The sequence below is a fragment of the Aquila chrysaetos genome, chromosome 6 (genome assembly GCF_900496995.4).
Source record: "Aquila chrysaetos chrysaetos chromosome 6, bAquChr1.4, whole genome shotgun sequence".
In the NCBI taxonomy this organism is placed as follows: domain Eukaryota; kingdom Metazoa; phylum Chordata; class Aves; order Accipitriformes; family Accipitridae; genus Aquila; species Aquila chrysaetos.
In genome coordinates this window covers 22,701,558-22,721,421 of record NC_044009.1, presented here as the reverse complement: position 1 = coordinate 22,721,421, position 19,864 = coordinate 22,701,558, and the positions used below count along the sequence as shown (strand labels likewise).

Here is a 19,864-nt window from a genome sequence, read left to right as displayed (position 1 = left end):
AATTCATGTTTTCGATTGATTTTTCTTTCATAAACCTCTAAACTTGGAATTGCCTGTATGTAATCGAATTGAAAGGAATGTTGGTTTTACTTTAAAAAAAAAATAAAAATCTTTGATCCTTTTTCCCAATGCAGTGCTAAAAGTTTTTTCTTACTCCAATACTGTACCAAATACTGATAATGGTTCCAACTTTCTTAATCTCAAATATATTCAAAAGCAAGATTACCTCAAAATAAACTGCTGAGGCTAGACAATCTAAGAAGTCCATCTACCTCTATTTCACCTTGCATATTATTCAGTTATATATTGTACAATCCCTAGGGAAAAAAAGAAACACAGGAAAATAACTCAGAAGGGCCACCAGCCATGAATTTATCTTCAAGTAGTACCATTTCTTCTCAGAATGTAAGAAGTCAACATACCCGTAATACTGGCTCGCGTGAAACTATGCTGTGTAAATGCCTTGGATGAGCATTAGTACCAATTAAACTTGTACTAGCCTGTTCCAGGGAAAAGGCTTTATTGTAATGCCACAGCATAGCGTAAGTTTCAGAAACAATTTTGGGAAATCAAACATACAAAATTCATTCCTCTTTTGGAGGAGAAGGCAGGAAGGGGAAAAAGAGACCAAAAAAAGCCTGGTATTTGTTACATCAGAACATTTACAATGGTACATAAAAAGACGGTAGAAGGCATTTATTCTAATAGCCTTGGATGTTCAATCCGTGTAATTGTCCAGTCTGGTTTTGCTCCTTCTGTGAATTCCCTTTGGAACCTGGAAAAGGAAAGACAGTAAGTGAAGAGTTGTTAAAAATTTACCTGATCCTTAAAGAGCTACTAATACCAACAAGAAATCATGAAGAAATACTTTACTTCAAAGTTATTCCTGTAAAAGCTCCTTAGACTCTGATGCTTATGCCCAAAACGGAAGATCAAAATTAATTCTATAGTGAGAAACAAAGTACACTGACTTCAGAGTGTTTCGGTTCAGATCCCACAGACAGGATCAAGCAGCAACAGCAAAGACTCTGACATCGAGAAAGCACTCAGTTTTCATAGCAGTAACCATGAATATAGCTTTGTGGCAGATCTTCACCTCTAAATAAAGGGTTTCATTTAATGGGATGGTAACTGCGTTGTAAAGGGAAATCACATGCTATGCATTCTACCTGAAAATTTTCATTTTTACTGAACTATACTTTAAAAAGTAATGTATTTTCAGAAATACATCAAAGACCAAGCTAACAGTAGTACTGAATCTCCCTGAAAGACAATTCTGCAGCTGTTGATAGGGACATGAAAATATCCACCCCTATTTTCAGTCTTCCTCTTCCTTTTGTAGTCATTAATGCCTTCCCTTCCTCCCTGAGCAGGTCTGTTTTGACTGCTTGTCATCTAAAGACAAGTCTGAACTTCAAGCTGAATATTCATGCTCCCAAGTAACATGCACATTGTGGACAAGAGCAGTATAACCTCCCCGCTTTGCAATTACATGCAAATCCACTTGTGGAAACTGTCTTCTCCAGACACCCAAGCCCCGTAGTATCTTTGCCCATTCAAGTTTAGGTTAACACTGTAAATTGCAGAAGGAACGCACGCTTGCAAAGATCTCTCTGCTGGGGATTAGGAAGATACTTAGGGCTTTAAGGGGAGGCTCTTGAGGTTAATGGAGCCTCAGAAGCCTCCAACTCTAAGGAAGATGCTGAATTTGCCTGAGGGATGGATCCACAAAAATCCATCCAGGCAAAAAGCATTGGTGTCTTCGGGGTGTTTCCTTTGTTTCAGAGCTCCTCATCAACTAGACCGCATAGTCTCTCCATTTCAAACATGAGTGTAGAAGTTGATTATATTGCATTTCTCACACAAAAATCCTCACTTTTCCCAACTTCTGAGAATGTTATTTTCTATACATTTTGCCAACTGTGCAGATATTTCTGCACTGCTCTGACATCAGTACACAAACACAGACATTATTTACAAGCATTTCTATGAAAATCCATCTACCTAATATGGGCTTTGAGGGATTGGATCAGAGTGGCATGAATTATCTGAACACCAAGCGATGCTTGCTTTGTTCTGCATTTCTGCAGAAAGCATTTGGCTAAATAATTTCCTCTTTCACGTGCTACTTTTTCAGCTAATTGCAGTTCTGACTTTTGTGCGGGAAGCGACAAGCCAGCAGCTCCACACTTGACTGCTTGGCTTGACTGCATTGCTGTTAGCTGTGTTACAAGAAATGGGAAACAAGAACTGATATTGGCCTATTTCCTGAAAGCTGCAGAAGCAGTATAGGAAAGGATCAGAAACCTCATTCAGTGCTCTAACTATTGCTCTTCCTGACAGAGTTCCCATTAATGTCAACTCAGAAGCAAGGTAATAACATAATGACTTTAAGGGGTATTTAAAAAATTTGGCCCTAGAACCAAAACTGGAAAGCTGCATGTGAACTAACTTAGATTAGAATCAAGGTAAATTAAAACATACTGAGTTCTGCACTGGCACAGTGTGAATGCTTCCAGTTCCCAAACTGCTTTCCACACAGCTAGGCCACGTACGTGGAGGGAAAAAAAGGGACAAGTAAACTTACTCGTAGTTTGCCGTTAAAAGATGTCTTTTTTCTTTTGTGCTTTCATCTCCAAACACAATCTGGAAAACTTTGGTTTCGCCTGGTACTTCATCAGGTAGGTTAGCACCATTCAGATACCAGAAACGCATCAGGATGCTAACAAACTTTCTTCCTGTTGGAAATAAATCAAAGCATAAGGTCAATCTCATGTTTCTCATTGGTCAAATACTCCTATTTGCTACCTAGCATATATTCTAGTGAGACCCTGGGAGGGCAGCTGACTTCAGCCATAAAGAATGCATGATAGAATAATGAACAATAAAGCTATTTAAAGCCATATTCATGCTGTTTAGCAACAATAAAAATACACTCTGTAGAAAGGTATGTATTTTATCCTGAGTGTTGCATGACATTGTACACAATCAAACCATATGAAAAAAAGCTGGTTACCACTTTTTTTAAGGTCCAAAGCCAGCTACTGATACTATAAAAGTATGGAAAGTAGTTCAAACTCAGGAGGAATCTAAGAGAAAAAAAAAAATTCTTATCTTCCAAACCAGGAAAAAAGCTCACTGGGTCTGACAATTTGAAACACTCATTGGAAGACCCATGGTTAGACTATAAACCATCTCAACTGATCAGGAACTGAGCACATAATGCTGGTATTCAACCAAAAGAAAAACTTGTTTGAGCTCATCATTAACTTATAAAAGAAAAAAAAAATGTAAAAAAATCAAGAAATCCTAGAACAAAGTATATTCCATGAAAACAGAGTAGAAGTGAAGACAGCAAAATTTATTTCATTATCCAGCCTTCACTATTCTTCTTGGAAGATGTATTTTCACTGCTGAAGCAAACAGCTTTCTGCATACAGTAGAATAATTGCTTTTGAGTGGTCTGAGATTACTAAGGACTAATAATGTAAAAATCTAATTGAAATTACAAAAGAAGAGGAATGAGCAAAACCTAAACAGAAGTCAAAACAGTACCATGACTTATTAACAATAATCTCTCAGTTTCTGGTTTAAAAGGAAATCAAGGAATTATATATAGATGAACTATAAACGGAAAAACAAGTAATGAGAAACAGTAGTCAAAAACACATCTGTAAGGAGAATGCCTGCTTAGTAGCAACACAAGGAAATAAAGACTGCCCATTGCTGAAATGTTTTAGAATTATAAACATACCATCATCATCATAGTAAATGCGAACATCTCCTTCTGTTGTATACATGATTGCATCAATGTCAGCTGCTAAAGCATCCCTGTGATTGTCAGGGAGCAATGAAATCTTTTCCTTCAGCACCTGAAGTACCTAAATTCAGGAAAATTGTCACTTAGTTTTTCATTAGGAAATTGAAGTAACAATCTTTTTTACTGCAGTTAATAAAATGAGCTATATTGCTAAAACACTTGTATAACATATACAACAGTGGAAGTGAAAAAGCACAGGGAAGTTTGGGCACTCCCAAACCCTAATTCAGTGATACTAAAGAAGATCCATTTACTGCTCAAACCAATGCAAACCAAGTATTTTAAAAAACGTTTAGAAAAGGTACTGTCAAAACAGAAGTTGCAAAGCAAGGCATGAGAACCCAGAAAATACCAGTTAAGCTCGCTTCCACAATCATACTTACACTCTGCCTTCTCACTGCTGATTTCTTGCTATGGGTATATTCCTTAGCTTTTGATTCAATTATTTCTTAGTTATCTTTCACAAATTTCTTTGAAAAGCTGTTCCATTACCACTAAGTTTATCTTTGCCATTTTGGGATCCACATTCCCATTAGAAAAAGTTGAAACACTTGCAAATCAGAAAAGACTGAAAAATCATTGCTCTGGGACTTAAGTTCCATAACGCATTCACATCCATAGTATTTGAGTGTCCTAAGACCTACACAGCTATGTTAAGTAGCAAAAGCACGTGGTGCACGAACTGAACAGAGGCATCACCTCAAACACCACGAGAAAGACATGTCACAAGGAAGACTGAAGCTGTGCAGCACTTATTTTTGACTCATAATCAGTTTTTAGCCTAACCTGAATTGCCATTTTTAAACAACAAACAAATCCAGAGGTCACATGGAAGCAAAAGACAATCCTTCACTAGAATACATTGGTTTCTAGTACATTTTGCAGGTATAAAATTCACTAGCCAAAGCAACAACAAAATCGTGTTGTATAACAGCCTCATCCACTACATGCTCTGGTTACATGAGGTCTCTGCATCAATGTTAACCCAATCACCTGAAGAATTTAAGACGAGCAGATGAAGAGGAGATGCTCTTTCAAAACAACTATAAGAAACAAACTCACATTTTATTGCTATCTCTGCTCAGAGAGAGGAAGCAAGATTGTCCAGTGGGGATGCACTAGAACAGGACCAAAATTTTTGCTGCAAAGGCATGGGTGGCAATAGGGCAGGCCAAGCTGACATCCAGAAACAAGGCAGACATAGACCTGAAGTATCTCCTCCACTTGACACTGATGCATCTGCTACCTCCGTCCCCTGGGAAGGCCAAGACAACTTCAGCAATTAAAATTCATAAAAACACAGAACACACAGCACCGATGTTTAACTAGCCAGGTCAGCCATATTCCTGAGACCATGACACAAGACTGAGGCCTTCCAGCCGAAACCAGTAATTGGCTGTATGATCTGCTTGGGGGTGGGAAGGTATTAGTGCAGCGGGGATGAGCACAAACCAGTTCCTTCCTTCATCTGAATTCTGGTGCACAGACCGAAAGCGTCAGCTATCTGCCAACAGCAACAGAGGTATGCAACTCTGCCTGCCATCCAGACCCACTGCCTTTCAGTCCTTTCTGGTACACCTGCAGTCTTTTTGGCAATCGGTCCTTATGCTCAATGGCAAGAATATATTTTTGTTTTTTTAAATACAGTAACTTTAAATTAAGTTGCACGCCTTGAAATTAAACACAAAAAAGTTGCAGGACAAACAATTGCCCTGTTCTGCGTTATGCTGTTTTTCCCAAATTAGACCAAACTGGCAGTATTTGTAGATAATGACAGGTTGAATGCATGTTACTTCATAATGGAAAATCAGCTGCTGGAATAAGAGATGGAAAGCATTTACCTCTGCTGATACAAGTTCATCCAGCAGGTCAAGTTTACGCTGAGACAGCAGCTTTGAAACAACAGAAAAGGCCTACCAAAACAAAAAACAAACAAACAAAAAAGAGAAATATATGAACAAATAACACTAAGTTGGCTTATTTTTCAGACAAATCCATCATTATGTGAGAAGCTACCCAAATATTCCATGATTCAAGATTTCAGTGTTTGCAGAATGTATCACCACTGAAATGGAAGCCCTCCAGCATTGAAAAAGTGATTCCATGAACTGATAAAAGTGTAAGGTTTCTTTTCAGTCTCTCATTTAAAGCATCAAACCTTTTGATAACAGACAAGTGAATGCACAGCTTACAAAAAAAAAAAGCATTACGGTAACCTATATAAGTTGTTTTTACTCTCTTTTTGATAATTCAAACAGTCTACATCTTTCCCTGTAAATATTTTATTCCCCTGCCCCTCTACCCAGCTCATCTGGTTTCAGTTGAAACAGAAGCTCCAGTTTATAAAATTTCTTTATAAATCTGGTTTAGTCTCTAAGCTTCTGGAAACTCAACTCCCCTTTTCCCCTCAATTTTGCAGGTAAATTTGCATACAATAATGCCTCTACATATTCAAATAGTGTACTTGTAAAATGTGGACAGAAGGATTCTATAGCAAGTATAAAGACACAAAAAAACCCAGGATAAGGTAAAACAGGTGGTTCTGCATGCATGGCAACTAATTCGGTGTAGGTTTTTTTTGTCTTTCTTGACTTGATCTTAAGCATTTTAACATTCTGTCCCCTACCACCTGGTGTGTTGTTCTGAGCTGGTTTTTTGTTTGTTTGGTTTTTATAATTAAATACAGCAACTGAAGTTTCACAGCAGCTAACTCTGTAATTTTTACATGATTAGCTTTGAGATCACTGCCTCTGACACATTCGGTTGACAAAGCTTACTTGGTTCATATATTTGGAGAAACAAATATATGCACCAGCTCTATGCCTGCCTAAGCTTTGTCATTTTAGGAAAACCAGCTAAGAGGAGCTGCATTTCTCCTTAAATTCTCTAAAACATCTGGAAGCACCTTCCTTCATACTATTTTGGGGTCGGCTAAACCAGCTCATTTTGATTGTGGAATCTGGGAAAACAAGAGAAGTCTGAAGAAAAGCGCACCTCCGAATACTCTCACTTCCCCCAGAAGTGAGGTGCTTGGAGCCAAAAGTGGGGAACTCCATCTATCGTGCACACGAGAGAACACAGGCGCTACGATGTCCGCGTGGGAAATTAAACCCGGGCACCGGCAGCCCCCTCGGGAGCCGCAGCGGGGCCGCCCCGAGGGGCCGCCGGCGGGCCGGGGCGCAGCAGCACGCCTCGGGCGCCGTTCCCCTCAGGCAGGCCGACAGGCCCTTCTCGTCTCCCTGAGGCGCCGGGCCGGGCCGGGCCGGGCCGGGCCGGTGACCGAGCCCCGCCGCCCGTTCGGCGCTCACCTGCTTGGCCCCCCGGGTGAACTCCTCGATGCTGAACTCCTGGTCGAAGTAGAGGCGGATGAGGAGATAATAGAAGCGGGTGCGGAGCCAGGCGAAGGGGCTGGTGATCCTCACCACCACCACCCGCCGCTGCGGACCCTCGGCCTCCGGCCCCTGCCCGGCGGTGCTGGCGAACCGCGCGGCGGGCCGGAGCGGCCGGCGCCCGGCCAGCGGCAGGGCCGAGGCAACGGCGGCGGCGGGCGGCGGCGGGACCCGGGCCGCCCCCGGCGCCGCGAGCGCGCGCGCGAGCCAGCGCCCGCGGCCAGGAGCCGCGCGCAGCGCCATGATGCCCCCTGTCCCCGCCCCGACCGACCGGAACAACCGCTCCGCGGGAAACAGAGCCGCCGCCGCCGCCGGTTCCCTGATGGCGGGGCGTCCTTCGGAGGCGGTGCCGGCCCGGGTGACCGGCGGTTCCAATCGCGCTGGCTCAGGGGAGCGCGCAGTCACCGCGGGACCCGCCTCCCGGAGAAGGGAGGAAGCCGCCGCTTCCCCGGCCCTCGCCTAGCGGGAGGCGGCGGGGAACGTTTCTGCGCGAGCTCTTCCTTCCGGGGAGAGCGGCGGGGGACGGACGCGGCTCGCCGGCGCGGAAGCGGCCATGGAGCGGCGGGAGCAGCCGGTGGTGCCGGTGGCGCGGCTGGCCGGGGTCAGGCGGGAGCAGTTCCTGCGAGACATCTACCCCCGGGTACGGCTCTTGCCGCTCTCACCTCGGCGGGCCCGCGCGGGGAGGGTGGGCTTCAACGGCCGCGGGGGGGGGGGGGGGGGGGTCGGCTTCGCGCCGGCTGGGTGTCGTGAGCGGGGCCCCGCTGGAACGGGCCGGGACCGGACGGGGAGACGACGGAGGACGGAAGGTTTCCCCTGACGCCTGCTCACCTGGCAGAGCCGGTGCGGACAAACCGCAGGTTTTGGCGTTACGTGGCTCCTGAGAGGTGTCGCGATCCACGATGTTGCCGGTGAGGTCAGGAGCTTCTGCAGGCAAATCCCTCTGAGCTGCTGAAAAGCTCTGACGGCGGATCTCCCTGTGAGTTCGTTTCCTCTGACAGCGGTTAAAAAAAGTGTGATTGCTGGTTTTGTTGCTTTGGCAGCGCTGCTTCCCTTTTTCTCCAAGGTCCCGATTCAAAGCTGAAGTGTCTTTCTCCTGATTTTTGTGCGTGCACTGGATCAAACCTGTTCGTGGTTGTCAGCGTCAAGGAGCCTTAATACAGGTGGAAAGAGCTTCCTTCATGAGAGCATATAGCACCACCGTAGCTCACAGGCTACACCTTCATCGTGTGCTCTTTTCTCTGTTTTCTGCCAAGCTCTGGCTGGGATGACTAAAGCTATTCCTTAGTCTGGCTAGATTCCTCAAGGGCCCCAGCACAAAGTGAGCGTTAAAATTGTCTTTGCCTCTCCGTATTCTTCCTTACCCCGCTGGGAAAGAGAATATAGTAAATAGAGAAACAGTCTCACGATTTACTGCATTTTGTTTCAACATTCAGCATTCTGATTCACATTGTTCGTTTGTGAAGAGATCGGTTGTGACTTTGTATAGTGGGCCCTGGTATTCAACTGACTTGTTTGCATGTACTTAGTCTGAAAAACTAATTCTGATTTTTTTCCATTGGATACTATGATCATTTCAGCATTGATTTTTTTTGTTGTTGTTCTTTAGAGAAAGCCAGTAGTGCTGAAAGGAATGGAACTGGGCACTTGCACAACCAAATGGACAGTAGATTACTTGAGCCAAGCTGAAGGATCTAAAGAAGTAAAGATTCACGTTTCTGCAGTGCCACAGATGGATTTCCTCAGTAAGAACTTTGTGTATAGGTACTTCATTCCAAAGCCTCTTGTATTTTAATGGCATGTGCTTGTAACTGTCAGACATACAGTGCATCTGTTTGAAGCTGAGGGTGAGAATATGAAGATACTTTGTGAAAACTTTAAATTACATATCAAAGCACTGTCCTTGATTTCCCCCCTACTTTTCATTCCACCAATATCTCAACACCTTGAATAAATACTACAAGGGTGAAAGGAGGGGCCAAACAGGGCCTTAAAAGTGATGGCATGAAGAAGTGTTATGAAGATATTTTGACAGAGCACTCTTGTAGGAAATTTGAGCCTGGCATTTGCTGGTGTTAATAAAAAAAAACAAACTGAAAACTCCTTGATGCTAGATGATACGCTATTTTGTTCTGATTATATGGTGTGTTTTCAGTGTTACTGAATAGTGCTAGTTTCTGACTTGCCATGTGTCTGAACCTCTTTGAATGCTGGCATGTGGCAGGCACGCTATTCCACTCTAGAGGGATGTTACTAATTAAAACCACGCTCCTTTCAAAGTAAGCATGTGCAGTTCTCAGAATGTTCGAACTACCGGATATCACATGTTTCACCAGCTCTTTTATCTTGATGTGGGTCACATAAACTCTTGATCTCCCCTGAAGTTCCTCTCATGTAGCTGCCAGAACATTTCTTCAGAGTTCATCTAATCTCAGTGATTGTGGTGTTCTTCAAGGGTAAATGCCTTTATTTTAGTTGTTTTCCCTAAGTGGGAACAAGATGTGTTCGGTCTGTTAAACTTGTAACAAGGCTGAAGCATACACTGTAAATGTAAACAAGCTACAAGTCTCTATCAGTGGAGCCTTTTGTTCAGGAGAAAAAACACCTTATAATCATGCTGTATTCTGCTCACGGCATAATGAACTTCTGAATCTTTGAAATTAGGTTGTACTTGAATGATTTTGCCTTATCTCCATATTTCCTTTTCCCCCCCACTCTATTTAGTTTCTTATTAGAATTTCTCATTGTAAGTTCGCATCCAGTTGATACGGCCTGCTAGTTTTAGCAGGTTGTAGACAGCCATATGGAGGTGCTCTGATAATGCTTCATTATAGCAGGTGTTAGGACTTTCACCTACTTCACTTGAAATTCAGGAAGCTTTGACCGTTTCCACAGCAAGCCCCCAATTCTAATATGAAGGGAGGATAAGTAGAACTAAACAAATAGAAACACTGAGGACTTAGCATGCAGTTCCATGAGTTTAAACTGACGCACGTGAGTAGTACTGCACTCCTGTTGCAAGTTGTGTGCTCCTACCCCTGTCTTTGTGTTGGTTCTGGTACTCAGCCAGCCATGTTGTGATGTGCTGCAGAAATCTGAATGTTTTTCTGCCGTTTTAGCTTTGCAAGCAGGTTCACCGTGAGGTCAGATGAGTGCCAGTGCTAGCGTAAGGGAGGAGATGGGATGATTAGGGTAGACAGCAAGGCCAGAGCTGTGGCAGCACCAGCATGCATTAGTTTAAGCTGTCGTGGAGCTCTGCTCTCACTTTCTTCAGTAGCAAATGTAAATGGGCATGATACAACAGTTCAACTGAAGTCAGAGGGTTGGTTTTTGTTTGTTTTTCCATTGACTTCAGTGGTTGTAGTATTTGACTATTACAAACAAGCCTGAAATGTTTAGAGAAGTGGTCTAAGTACTGTCAGATGCAGGTCACATTCCGGTAGAAAGGATAACAGGATCACGAAAAATTTTGCTTGAGGATAGTTTCTTCTTAACCCTGGGTACTTGGTGGTTGCTCTGAAATTTGATATCTACATGCAATATATTCGTTACCCAGTGACACTTAATGTGAGCTGGTAAGTTGAATGAACACAACATTGAATTCATAACATAATATTCATAACAATGAATACATGTCCTATTTCTTCTTGTGCTTGGTTTGCCATTCAGCTATCAACTGATGCCAAAATCTGTAATCCTTATGAAAAGCTCCCATTATTTAAATAAATATCGAACACTTTTATTGACTTCAGAGGGACAGGCTGTAATGTCTAGTGATTCTTTTTGAATCTTCTGAAGTTGTGTTTAATAAATTCAAGGAAAACTGTAAAAAAACACTTGAAAATACCAAGATTCCTGTGTTTTGCTCAGCTGAGGTAGCACATATTTAAAAAAAAAATCAGATAACTGAAATAAATTTTATAGATCTACAAATGAAGATAGGTATCTGTGTTCATGCACAGATTCATAGCAGAAAATGCATAGATATAAACGAATGTATATCACCTGCAGTAGTTTTCTTGATGCTGAGCTTTTCTACAAATTTATAAAAATGTACAGTAAACAAGCCTAAAAATGACACACCATTAGAGAAATAGTCTAAGCAAGTATTGTCAGGTGCTGGCCACAGTTTGAGTCTAATTTGACTGTGAAGAAATTTCCCGCACTGTGACCTGCATTCAGACCTCTTAAGCTCAAGAGGGGATCTTATCAAAGTGTATAAATAGCTGATGGAAGGAGTAAAGAAGATGGAACCGGATTCTTCTCAGTGGATCATGGTGACAGGACAAGAGGCAATGGGCACAAGCTGAAATATAGGAAATTCTGTTAAACTATTTAAAAAAAAAAACCCTTTTTTACAGTGATGGTGGTCAAACAATGGAACAGGTTGCCCAGAGAGGTTATAGAGTCTCCATCCTTGGAGATAAGCAAAACCCAACTGGATGCTGTCCTGGGCAATCTACTGTAGTTGACCCTGCTCTTGGCAAGGGGAATGGATTGGAGGATCTCCAGAGGTGCCTTCCAGCCTCAGCAATTACATGATTCTGTTTGGATATACATTGGAACAATTTACTAAAGCAGAGAGGTTTGTAAGTGTAGGATTTCTATCTTGGTAGAACTCTTCAAACATCTACTGCAAACACTGATTAGTCACCATGTTAAATACAATATGCTGCTCTTTTTTTTTTTTTTTCCAGATATACTAGATATGCTAAGGGAATTTATGATTTTAAACCTGGCATTTAGACCATGTGTTGTTACATTGATTCATTGTATAGATTTAAATATTTATATTTCAGAACTCTGCCTTTTGATGTATTTGTACAAAGAGCAGCTGAAGTCAAACACAAGGAGTACTTTCTTTCTGAGGTAATTTCCTTAGTGTCACAGTTTCTTCTGTCAGTTATTTTGCCAGTATATGGAGGGGAAAATGACGAATTGTAATTTAAAGTCTTACTCCAGTAAAGCACTCGATCTTAGAATTAACTGTTTTGTGTGGCTTGGAGCCAAGGGAAAAATGTGGGGAGAAGTAATTTTTCTTGGAAGTTACTTTGTATGTGTACAGTGTGGTTAACTTCAGTCATCCTCTTTCTGTTAACAAAACCTGCTTACATGAGCAAAAATTCTAGCACAAAATTTAGAAATCAAACCTTGCTTTAGAATAATAACTGTATCATTTATGTGTTTTGCAAGAAAATGTCATGAATACATCTGCTATCAAAATACAAATACAGATTTATTGCAACATAATTTGTGAGTACCACATGTGTGGCTATCTTTACGTATCAGTATTCAAACTAGGGATTTTTCAGATAACTGTGATTAGGAAGCAAAAAGTTTTGAATGCAGACATGTTTTTTACCTTTTATACTACATAGGATGCTGTAAGTTTTAAAGCCAGTTGAAATAGCTTCCTGCACCAGTGTTCTGAAGAACTTAAATTTTAATCTGTATTTGCTTTGAATCTGTTCAGTAACAGCAATGCTGAAGCAGTTGACAAGTCTCGCCCCACTTTTCTTACTCTCAGTTAATGTGTTTTTCCCATTTCTTGAGATGAACAGCAGGGAGCAGTAGAGTAAAGGCAGCATAACAAAGTAGCTGAATTTGTAAATGCCATTTATTTGTACCATATTTTAATGAAGCCCTGCATTAGATTAATGAGAAAATACAGGCTTTTTGTTTAAGTGTGTTTGTAATTCTTATTAAAAAACCAAAACAATTCTCTTTTTGTGTTCTCTTCAGGAAGAAAAGTACTATTTGCGATCAGTGGGTGAAGATGCTAGGAAGGTGAGTTACTTGAGATTACAGTTCTAATATTGTAAAGTCACAGTTTAGGAATCTTTTTAAAAGCCTATTGTCATCCGCTGGCTGTGTAGTACAGGCATACAACTTGCTTATGGTCACTTGGCCTGTGAAACTGACTGGATTTAGGTCAGAATATTTAAACCCAAGTGTCTAAAATAGTTGCTTTTATATGAGAGCTTAGCTGATCACTAAAGAGTACATTCCTCACCTCCCACTCTTTAGCTTTTGTTGTAAACTAATATAAAAGGATTTCTGATGATGTCTTGCTTCTTCAGTGTGATTTTTAGCAGCCGTGGTTCAAAGCAGCTCTCTGGCTGTTCTTATTAATATTGTTGACCAAGTCACTGCTGAAAGGGTGACCACCAAAAAGCATTGCTATTTCCAGCTATTTGCCAATGCTGAAGTTCTAGCCCCGTGTTTCATATGATGGGAAATGATAGTGAAGTGCTCCCTTATTTTAATGTGCGTATATGGTTCTCTGAGAGTTATGTCCTTTTTGTTTCAGGATATTGCAGATATCAGAAAGCAGTTTCCTGTTTTGGCAGAAGATGTTCAGATTCCAGAGTATTTTGAGAAGGAACAGTTTTTCTCTAGCGTATTCCGCATCAGCTCAGCTGGATTACAGTTATGGACACATTATGATGTAGGTAATACATGTGTTTAGCAGAAAATGTTGCAGATGGTGTTAAGGAGTTGAGATATTAAGGTGCAGATCTCTGACAAAGATCAGTTAATGACAAACCTCATGTATTTTGAAACAGTGAAATGAATCACATTCAGTGGTACAGTGAATTTTAAATAGAAGTATTGTGTGGGCATAATATCTTACTGTTTTTATGTCTAATTCCATACTTGTAATCTTAAATGATGTTTGATGTTGTTCCCTTTTTTTTTTTTTTTTTTTTACTGTTTTGCGTTTCAGGTAAAGATCTGAAACACAGTAACTTTCAACATTTTCGTCTTTAAGAGTACCTTCATTTTTTTATTCTAATGGCCAGATTGTTGGTAATTGTACAATGATTGTGGTGGTCTGTTGCTGCAATGTGGTAGATTCCAAATAAGATTGTCTTCTAACATTGTGCTGTGTTAAATTTATTTATAAGAAAAATAGTTTTTTCCATTATAATTAGGAAAAAGAATCCTTTATCAATAGAAAGTCAGCAAAATTGAGGTAGGGGTAACACTGAAAAGAAAATATATTTTGTATTATATTTTGCTGGTTTATATGTCTAAAGTATGGTATGCCTTTGTGTTTTAAGATGGAAGAACTTGATTCCTATTTAAGGAAAAACACAAAGTTGTTGGAAAGCAATATTGTGTTTCCAGATATACTATTGTCATGGTTTAAACCCAGCTGGCAACTAAGCACCACGCAGCCGCTCACTCACCTCCCTCACAGTGGGATGGGGGAGAGAATCAGAAGGGTAAAAGTGAGAAAACTTGCAGGTTGAGATAAAGACAGTTTAATAGGTAAAGCAAAAGCCGCGCACACAAGCAAAGCAAAGCAAGGAATTCATTCACCACTTCCCGTGGGCAGGCAGGTGTTCCGCCATCTCCAGGAAAACAGGGCTCCATCACATTTTAATGGTTACTTGGGAAGACAAACGCCATCACTCTGAACATCCCCCCCTTCCTTCTTCTCCCAGCTTTATATGCTGAGCATGATGTCATATGGTCTGGAATATCCCTCTGGTCAGTGGGGGTCAGCTGTCCCAGCTGGGTTCCCTCCTAACTTCTTGTGCGCCCCCAAGGCTGGGGTGGTGTGAGAAGCAGAAAAGGCCTTGGCTCTGTGTGAGCACTGCTCAGCAGTAACTAAAACATCTCGGCATTGTCAATGCTGTTTTCAGCACAAATCCAAACCATAGCCCCATACTAGCTACTATGAAGAAAACTAACTCTGTCCCAGCCAAAACCAGCACAACTATCTGTCAAGAATACCTAAGGGGATAAAGTAACTCACATTCTTGAGTTTTTTAGATTAATTATATGTGGAACCTCTTTTAGGTAATTCTTAACATGTGAAGGTTGTAATAATTCCCTCTTTTAAGCTGATGATACTTTAGATTAGTTGCAAGCTATGTATTCATTCTTAACTCTTGGCTGACATCTCTCTTACTATGCTTATTCCAGGTAATGGATAACTTCTTAATCCAAGTAACAGGGAAAAAACGAGTTGTTTTGTATAGCCCTCGAGATGCACCATATTTATATTTATCAGGTATGGATGTCATACTTATCTAGTTCAGAGTTTGGTGATCGTAGTTGCCTTTCCAGCTCACAACTGTTGCACTGTAGAAAAAAAAATCACTAACGGACAGCTTGATGTAAAAGAAGTCATTTGGTCCCTTAACTCTGATCCTGTTTGCCTTAGTCAAAGCTAATCATTTTAGTGGGGCAGGTTAGGAAATTTGCAAAGGAGCACAGCAGCTTTGCCTGGTTGTTTTCAGCACCTATCTGTGGAGGAGTACAGTGTTCTGTCTGGATTCAAAATGGTGTTTTAAATGTCAGGGAAAGTGTCTTTTAGTGTTAATAAGGTTGCAGTTACAGGAGAAATATAGACAACAGGAGAACATGTCTCTTCAGTAAATGAGGAGTGCCATCAGGTTTCCCCGGTTTTTAGAAGAGTTGTTACAGAAAAAGAAACCAGTAATTTGATTCCAGAGCTGCCATTTCCAGCAATGTGATGATAATGCTTTGTTACTGTTGGAAGAGTAGGAACGTCTACTCATTACTTCTGAAAACTTTCCTAGGTACTAAGTCAAAGGTGCTGGATGTGGATAACCCAGATTTAGAGAAATATCCCCTTTTTGTGAAAGCCAAGCGCTATCAGTGTTTTCTGGAAGCAGGAGATGTGTTATTTATTCCAGGTAAGTAACAAATAGTTCCCAACCATGTTGTGTTTTTAAACAGTTTTGTTTGCAATTTCTCATTTCTAGCGATGGTAAGAGGTTACTGAAGCTTTTCTATGTTATAAATAGGAGCATCTACAGACATTGGCAAAACTTGTCTACTTCTTCCAACTGTACTAATTAGCCTAATAAAAGGTATTATTGCATCTACCTACAAATCTTACCTTCCCTCAAGATTACACTGTATGCTTCTGAATTTGTGTCTTAATAGATTAGTACTACAAAAATCAACTTGTGAACTCTGAAATTACTTCAGTGACCTGAGTTTTCTAATGACAGAATTTGAGTGAAGTACCATTTCTGTTCTTCTGTAGCTTTGGCACTTGAGAACTGAGGCATGTGATTTGATGAGATTTATGGATGGTAGAGTTATTGGACTGTCTAGAAATTTATACTCACCTTTGGGGAATGGAAAGACAAGTCCTAATCATTTTTCTGCACAAGCAGAAAATATAAAGCTGCTTCCTAGGTTGAGATGACAAAATTCTGGTGATCAGGGAAAGGCATTTGAATTACCCCTATTGAACTACTCCTACTTGTTACTAATTTTTTATTTTAACTTATCATGAGCTTGTCGCAGATACTTACTCTGTTGCTTCTCCTATTATCTGAGCAATATAAACAGGCCAGTAAACAAGAAGGCAGTAGGTTTTTAGAAGTTTTAAAATAGATTCTTAGCCTTGGACCCATTACTTAATTTTCAACTTAACATTTGTGTTTCTTTGTTAAGAAACTTTTGGTTACAGTTTGTGAAAGGTATGTCATGCTGTTGCTAATGTCAGCATATATAATTTCTGTTTTGTTCTATGCAATACAGATATTAGATTGTCTTTGCCAGTAGCTGTGCTAGTCCAAACTTAAGACACACTCAGCACTCTTAAGAATGACTGGGGAGTATAGGGATTTTTGAGTCCAGAGAATGGTGCTAGCTTTGTCAGCATTCTGGAATGCATACCACTGAAAAAAGATGTTCTTTGAGAAATGTGTGATTATTGTGGAGAAGGTAGAAGCAGCCCCTCTTCCTAACCTGAAAGAAACTTTTTGTTCATTTCTCAGAATGAGCTTTTCTATGTCTTCAGCACATACAAGCAACTAGGCTGCAATAAGCATGGCATTCAGTCTTTTAGCTTAAATTGAAATAGGGTAAATATACCATATTAAAGTTATTTTTAAAATGTACTCAATGAGGCAAAAATGTCTTTGGTTCCTTACCACAGCCATGATGATTCAACTAAAAAGCCTCATGACTTCATTACGAAAATATTAGCAACTGCATTCAGAGCAGATGAGTGAGGTGAACAGGGTAGATGTCTTATTTTCATCCTACACACGCTTATCATTTGCTTACATTTGAGTGTCTCTTTATACTTCAGCAATTGTTACTTTCGTGTGAAGTTACGGATTGATGTAAACGTCTTGAAGAACTTCTTAAATTTACTACAACGTAATATATTCAGAGATGAATATTTATAAATAAACAAAAAATACAGTAGTTGAGGCTTCTCCTCAACTAGATTTAGTCTGGGCGATTCCAACACTTGTTATGAGTCACATGGAAGTTTCAGATAGTAATTTTCATTTTAGATGTTCTTCTTTCTACAGCTTTGTGGTTCCACAATGTAATTTCTGAGGAATTTGGAGTGGCACTGAATGTCTTTTGGAAGCACCTTCCTGCTGAGTCCTATGATAAGAGTGACACTTACGGAAATAAAGATCCCACAGCAGCCTCTAGAGCTATACAGATCTTGGACAGGGCCTTGAAAACACTTGAAGAACTACCTGAGGAATATAGGGATTTTTATGCTCGGAGAATGGTGTTACGCATCCAAGAAAAAGCCTATAGGAATGATTATGGATAAAATAACACACTGTAGTTCAGCGAGCTCCTGTGAAAGTAGAAAATGGTATGTTAATATGGGAACTGTCCATGTGTACATACATACACTTTCTGTAAGACTAATAAAAACTATGTTGATAAAAACTTTGTTATAGATGAATGTTTATCTTGTAGATTTTTTTTTTTCTTGTTTTTCTTCATGTGCAGTGAGTGCCCAGTCTGCTTCATCTGGTGATGGTCTCTCTTCTACAACATGGCATACATTTGCAGTGCCTGCACTTACAACTCTACTTTTTTGAAGTGTTCTACTGAAATTTTTCTGAACAAAAGTTTTGGTATCTGAGCTGGGCTGACAGCATGTATGCTTAGAAGTAACTGCACGTCTTCCTGAATGCTACCTCGTTTATTAAAGTTTAGGAAAGCCATAGTGGTTTCAGAGGAGGTCCAAGAAAGCTATTGGTGGTGGTTTTAACGGTCATGGTATCTTTTTGAGTAATAGCCTGGTAATAAGAGTGGGGAGTTTCTGCTCCCCCTTGTGGTGAAACTGAGAGTAGGCATGGGGAAAAAAGCAAAGGCTAACTAATCATGCAAAGTTAAGCTTAGAATTGCGCAGCAGCTTGACCGCAAAGTAAATGATTTACCCCTTTCCTAGCTGAATAACGTATTGTGCAGGAAACCTTGTTTGTCAGTGCCCCAGTGCAGTCGGGCAGCATTGCTGTTTCTGCAGCTGTGAAACACTTGCAACTAATGTGCCCACAAATCCATCCAGCTACAGTCCTAGAATCTGAAAGGAAGTTCATAGTTCTGGAGTAGATGTGGAATCTATTGGCAGCAGCACCTGAAATGCATTATGTTACCATATGAAAGGGGGTTGCATCGCACCTTTTGGGATGGAGCCTGTTGTACAGGCATTGTAGATGGTTACTTTTCAGCTGATTACAAAAAGTGCTTAAAAAAGCCTTGTGAAATAAAGATGGGCATCTCACAGAAAAGATAGGTTGTCATTGTCCCTTTGAAATCCCTCTAACGTTATTACTTGTGCTGTCTGGGGAATGCAGCATTTACCTGACTTAGGTCAGTCTGTTACTTCTAATGGTGTTTTTTGAGAACTGCAACTTGGCAAAAGCTCTTAGACTAAATAGATACGTAGTGTTAATAAAGTGCTGGAAAAAACTTTCTCCAGAAGCAGGAGATTATTCTTCTAAACCTGTTCTTCTTGGCAATTCAACACGGTGAAAATAGTCTGCTACCATGTGAATGGGCACCCGGCCATCTTAATGAATAGGCATGAATGGAACCAGCCAAGCGATTCTGATGGGCATCATTGTATGTTCTGAGGGTAGAATTTAAATTTGGGATCACAAATAGGTCTCCCAAAATTTCTCTTTGGGAACGAACAAGGATTGCTTGTGCATACTGCTGAGACAGAATCTGTGTCAGTTAGGCTGGGGAAGCCTCTTGGCTTTGTTGGACTGGTAATGTCAAGGGCCCCATCTAAATTGCAGAGGTGTACAGAGCATATTCTTTGTGTTTTAGGACTAAATGGAGAGGCTCAGAGAGCCTGCAGGGCTAGACAAAGCTGTGTTCCAGCATTGTGCCTGCACAGCTATCGCTTTTAACTCTAACCACTGGCAGTTTTTCAATATGCTGGTACAGAGAAGTACTGTGCTGATCCCTCATTCTGCCACTTCTTGATTCTCCATTCCCAAAACAGAGGTGCTAGCTTGGTGTTCTCAGGCCCCCTCAACAGTCAAGTATAAATAAGGAAAGCTTCATGGAGCAGCAATCAGTATGTAAGTGATCTGCCTATGTCTCAGCTTGTGAGAAGTGCCTGCTGTGCTCCGGAGGGAGGATGGGAGCCGTTTGGGGCTCTTGGGGAGAGGAGAAAATAAAAGGAGGAAAATCCTGTGGGTCAAATGCATTCACTGCTGTGCCACCTAATGGTGATACTAAGATTTTCAATACTTGTTTCATAGTATGTATGTAAAAAGCATAAACAAGATCTGTCAAGTATTAAGAATGCCATTTTGAATATTTTTCAATCCCCCTTTTTATTTTGTGTGTGTGGGCTATTAAACTATTAATTTAAACACCTTAGGCCAAATCA

At 40.8% G+C, this 19,864-nt stretch overlaps 2 protein-coding genes across 5 annotated transcripts; one reads left to right on the top strand and one right to left on the bottom strand.

Annotated features, from left to right (window-relative positions):
- Positions 1-503: 503 nt before the first annotated feature.
- MAIP1 (matrix AAA peptidase interacting protein 1) lies at positions 504-7,573 on the bottom strand. Its single transcript, XM_030017121.2, has 5 exons — positions 7,129-7,573; positions 5,662-5,733; positions 3,755-3,881; positions 2,588-2,738; positions 504-775 (listed from the first exon to the last, which is right to left on the bottom strand). Exons 1-5 carry the CDS (start codon positions 7,450-7,452, stop codon positions 697-699), a joined length of 753 nt encoding a protein of 250 aa, XP_029872981.1. The 5' UTR covers positions 7,453-7,573; the 3' UTR covers positions 504-696.
- A 104-nt stretch (positions 7,574-7,677) lies between these two features.
- On the top strand, positions 7,678-17,901 carry TYW5 (tRNA-yW synthesizing protein 5). 4 transcript variants are annotated; one of them, XM_030017119.2, is made up of 9 exons: positions 7,750-7,849; positions 8,273-8,527; positions 8,816-8,970; positions 12,006-12,075; positions 12,949-12,993; positions 13,517-13,654; positions 15,142-15,229; positions 15,762-15,878; positions 17,523-17,901. In XM_030017119.2, the coding sequence occupies exons 3-9, from the start codon at positions 8,840-8,842 to the stop codon at positions 17,777-17,779; spliced, it is 846 nt and encodes a 281-aa protein (XP_029872979.1). In that variant the 5' UTR covers positions 7,750-7,849; positions 8,273-8,527; positions 8,816-8,839; the 3' UTR covers positions 17,780-17,901. The 4 variants fall into 4 exon arrangements, with proteins under 4 accessions (XP_029872978.1, XP_029872979.1, XP_040980305.1 ...); XM_041124371.1 differs by lacking the exon at positions 7,750-7,849 and adding an exon at positions 7,898-8,185; XM_030017118.2 differs by lacking the exon at positions 8,273-8,527 and having other exon boundaries at positions 7,678-7,849.
- Positions 17,902-19,864: the final 1,963 nt, after the last annotated feature.

Bases quoted from the DNA above. Each gene is read 5' to 3' on its own strand.
- MAIP1 (XM_030017121.2), bottom strand. From the start codon at position 7,452: ATGGCGCTGCGCGCGGCTCCTGGCCGCGGGCGCTGGCTCGCGCGCGCG. The intron at 3,882-5,661 runs GTAAATGCTTTC...TCCTGAATTTAG, and splicing joins ATGAACTTGTATCAGCAGAG to GTACTTCAGGTGCTGAAGGA. The intron at 776-2,587 runs GTAAGTTTACTT...TTCCTTTTCCAG, and splicing joins CTTTTAACGGCAAACTACGA to GTTCCAAAGGGAATTCACAG.
- TYW5 (XM_030017118.2), top strand. From the start codon at position 7,763: ATGGAGCGGCGGGAGCAGCCGGTGGTGCCGGTGGCGCGGCTGGCCGGG. The intron at 12,994-13,516 runs GTGAGTTACTTG...TTTTTGTTTCAG, and splicing joins TGGGTGAAGATGCTAGGAAG to GATATTGCAGATATCAGAAA. The intron at 15,879-17,522 runs GTAAGTAACAAA...TTCTTTCTACAG, and splicing joins AGATGTGTTATTTATTCCAG to CTTTGTGGTTCCACAATGTA.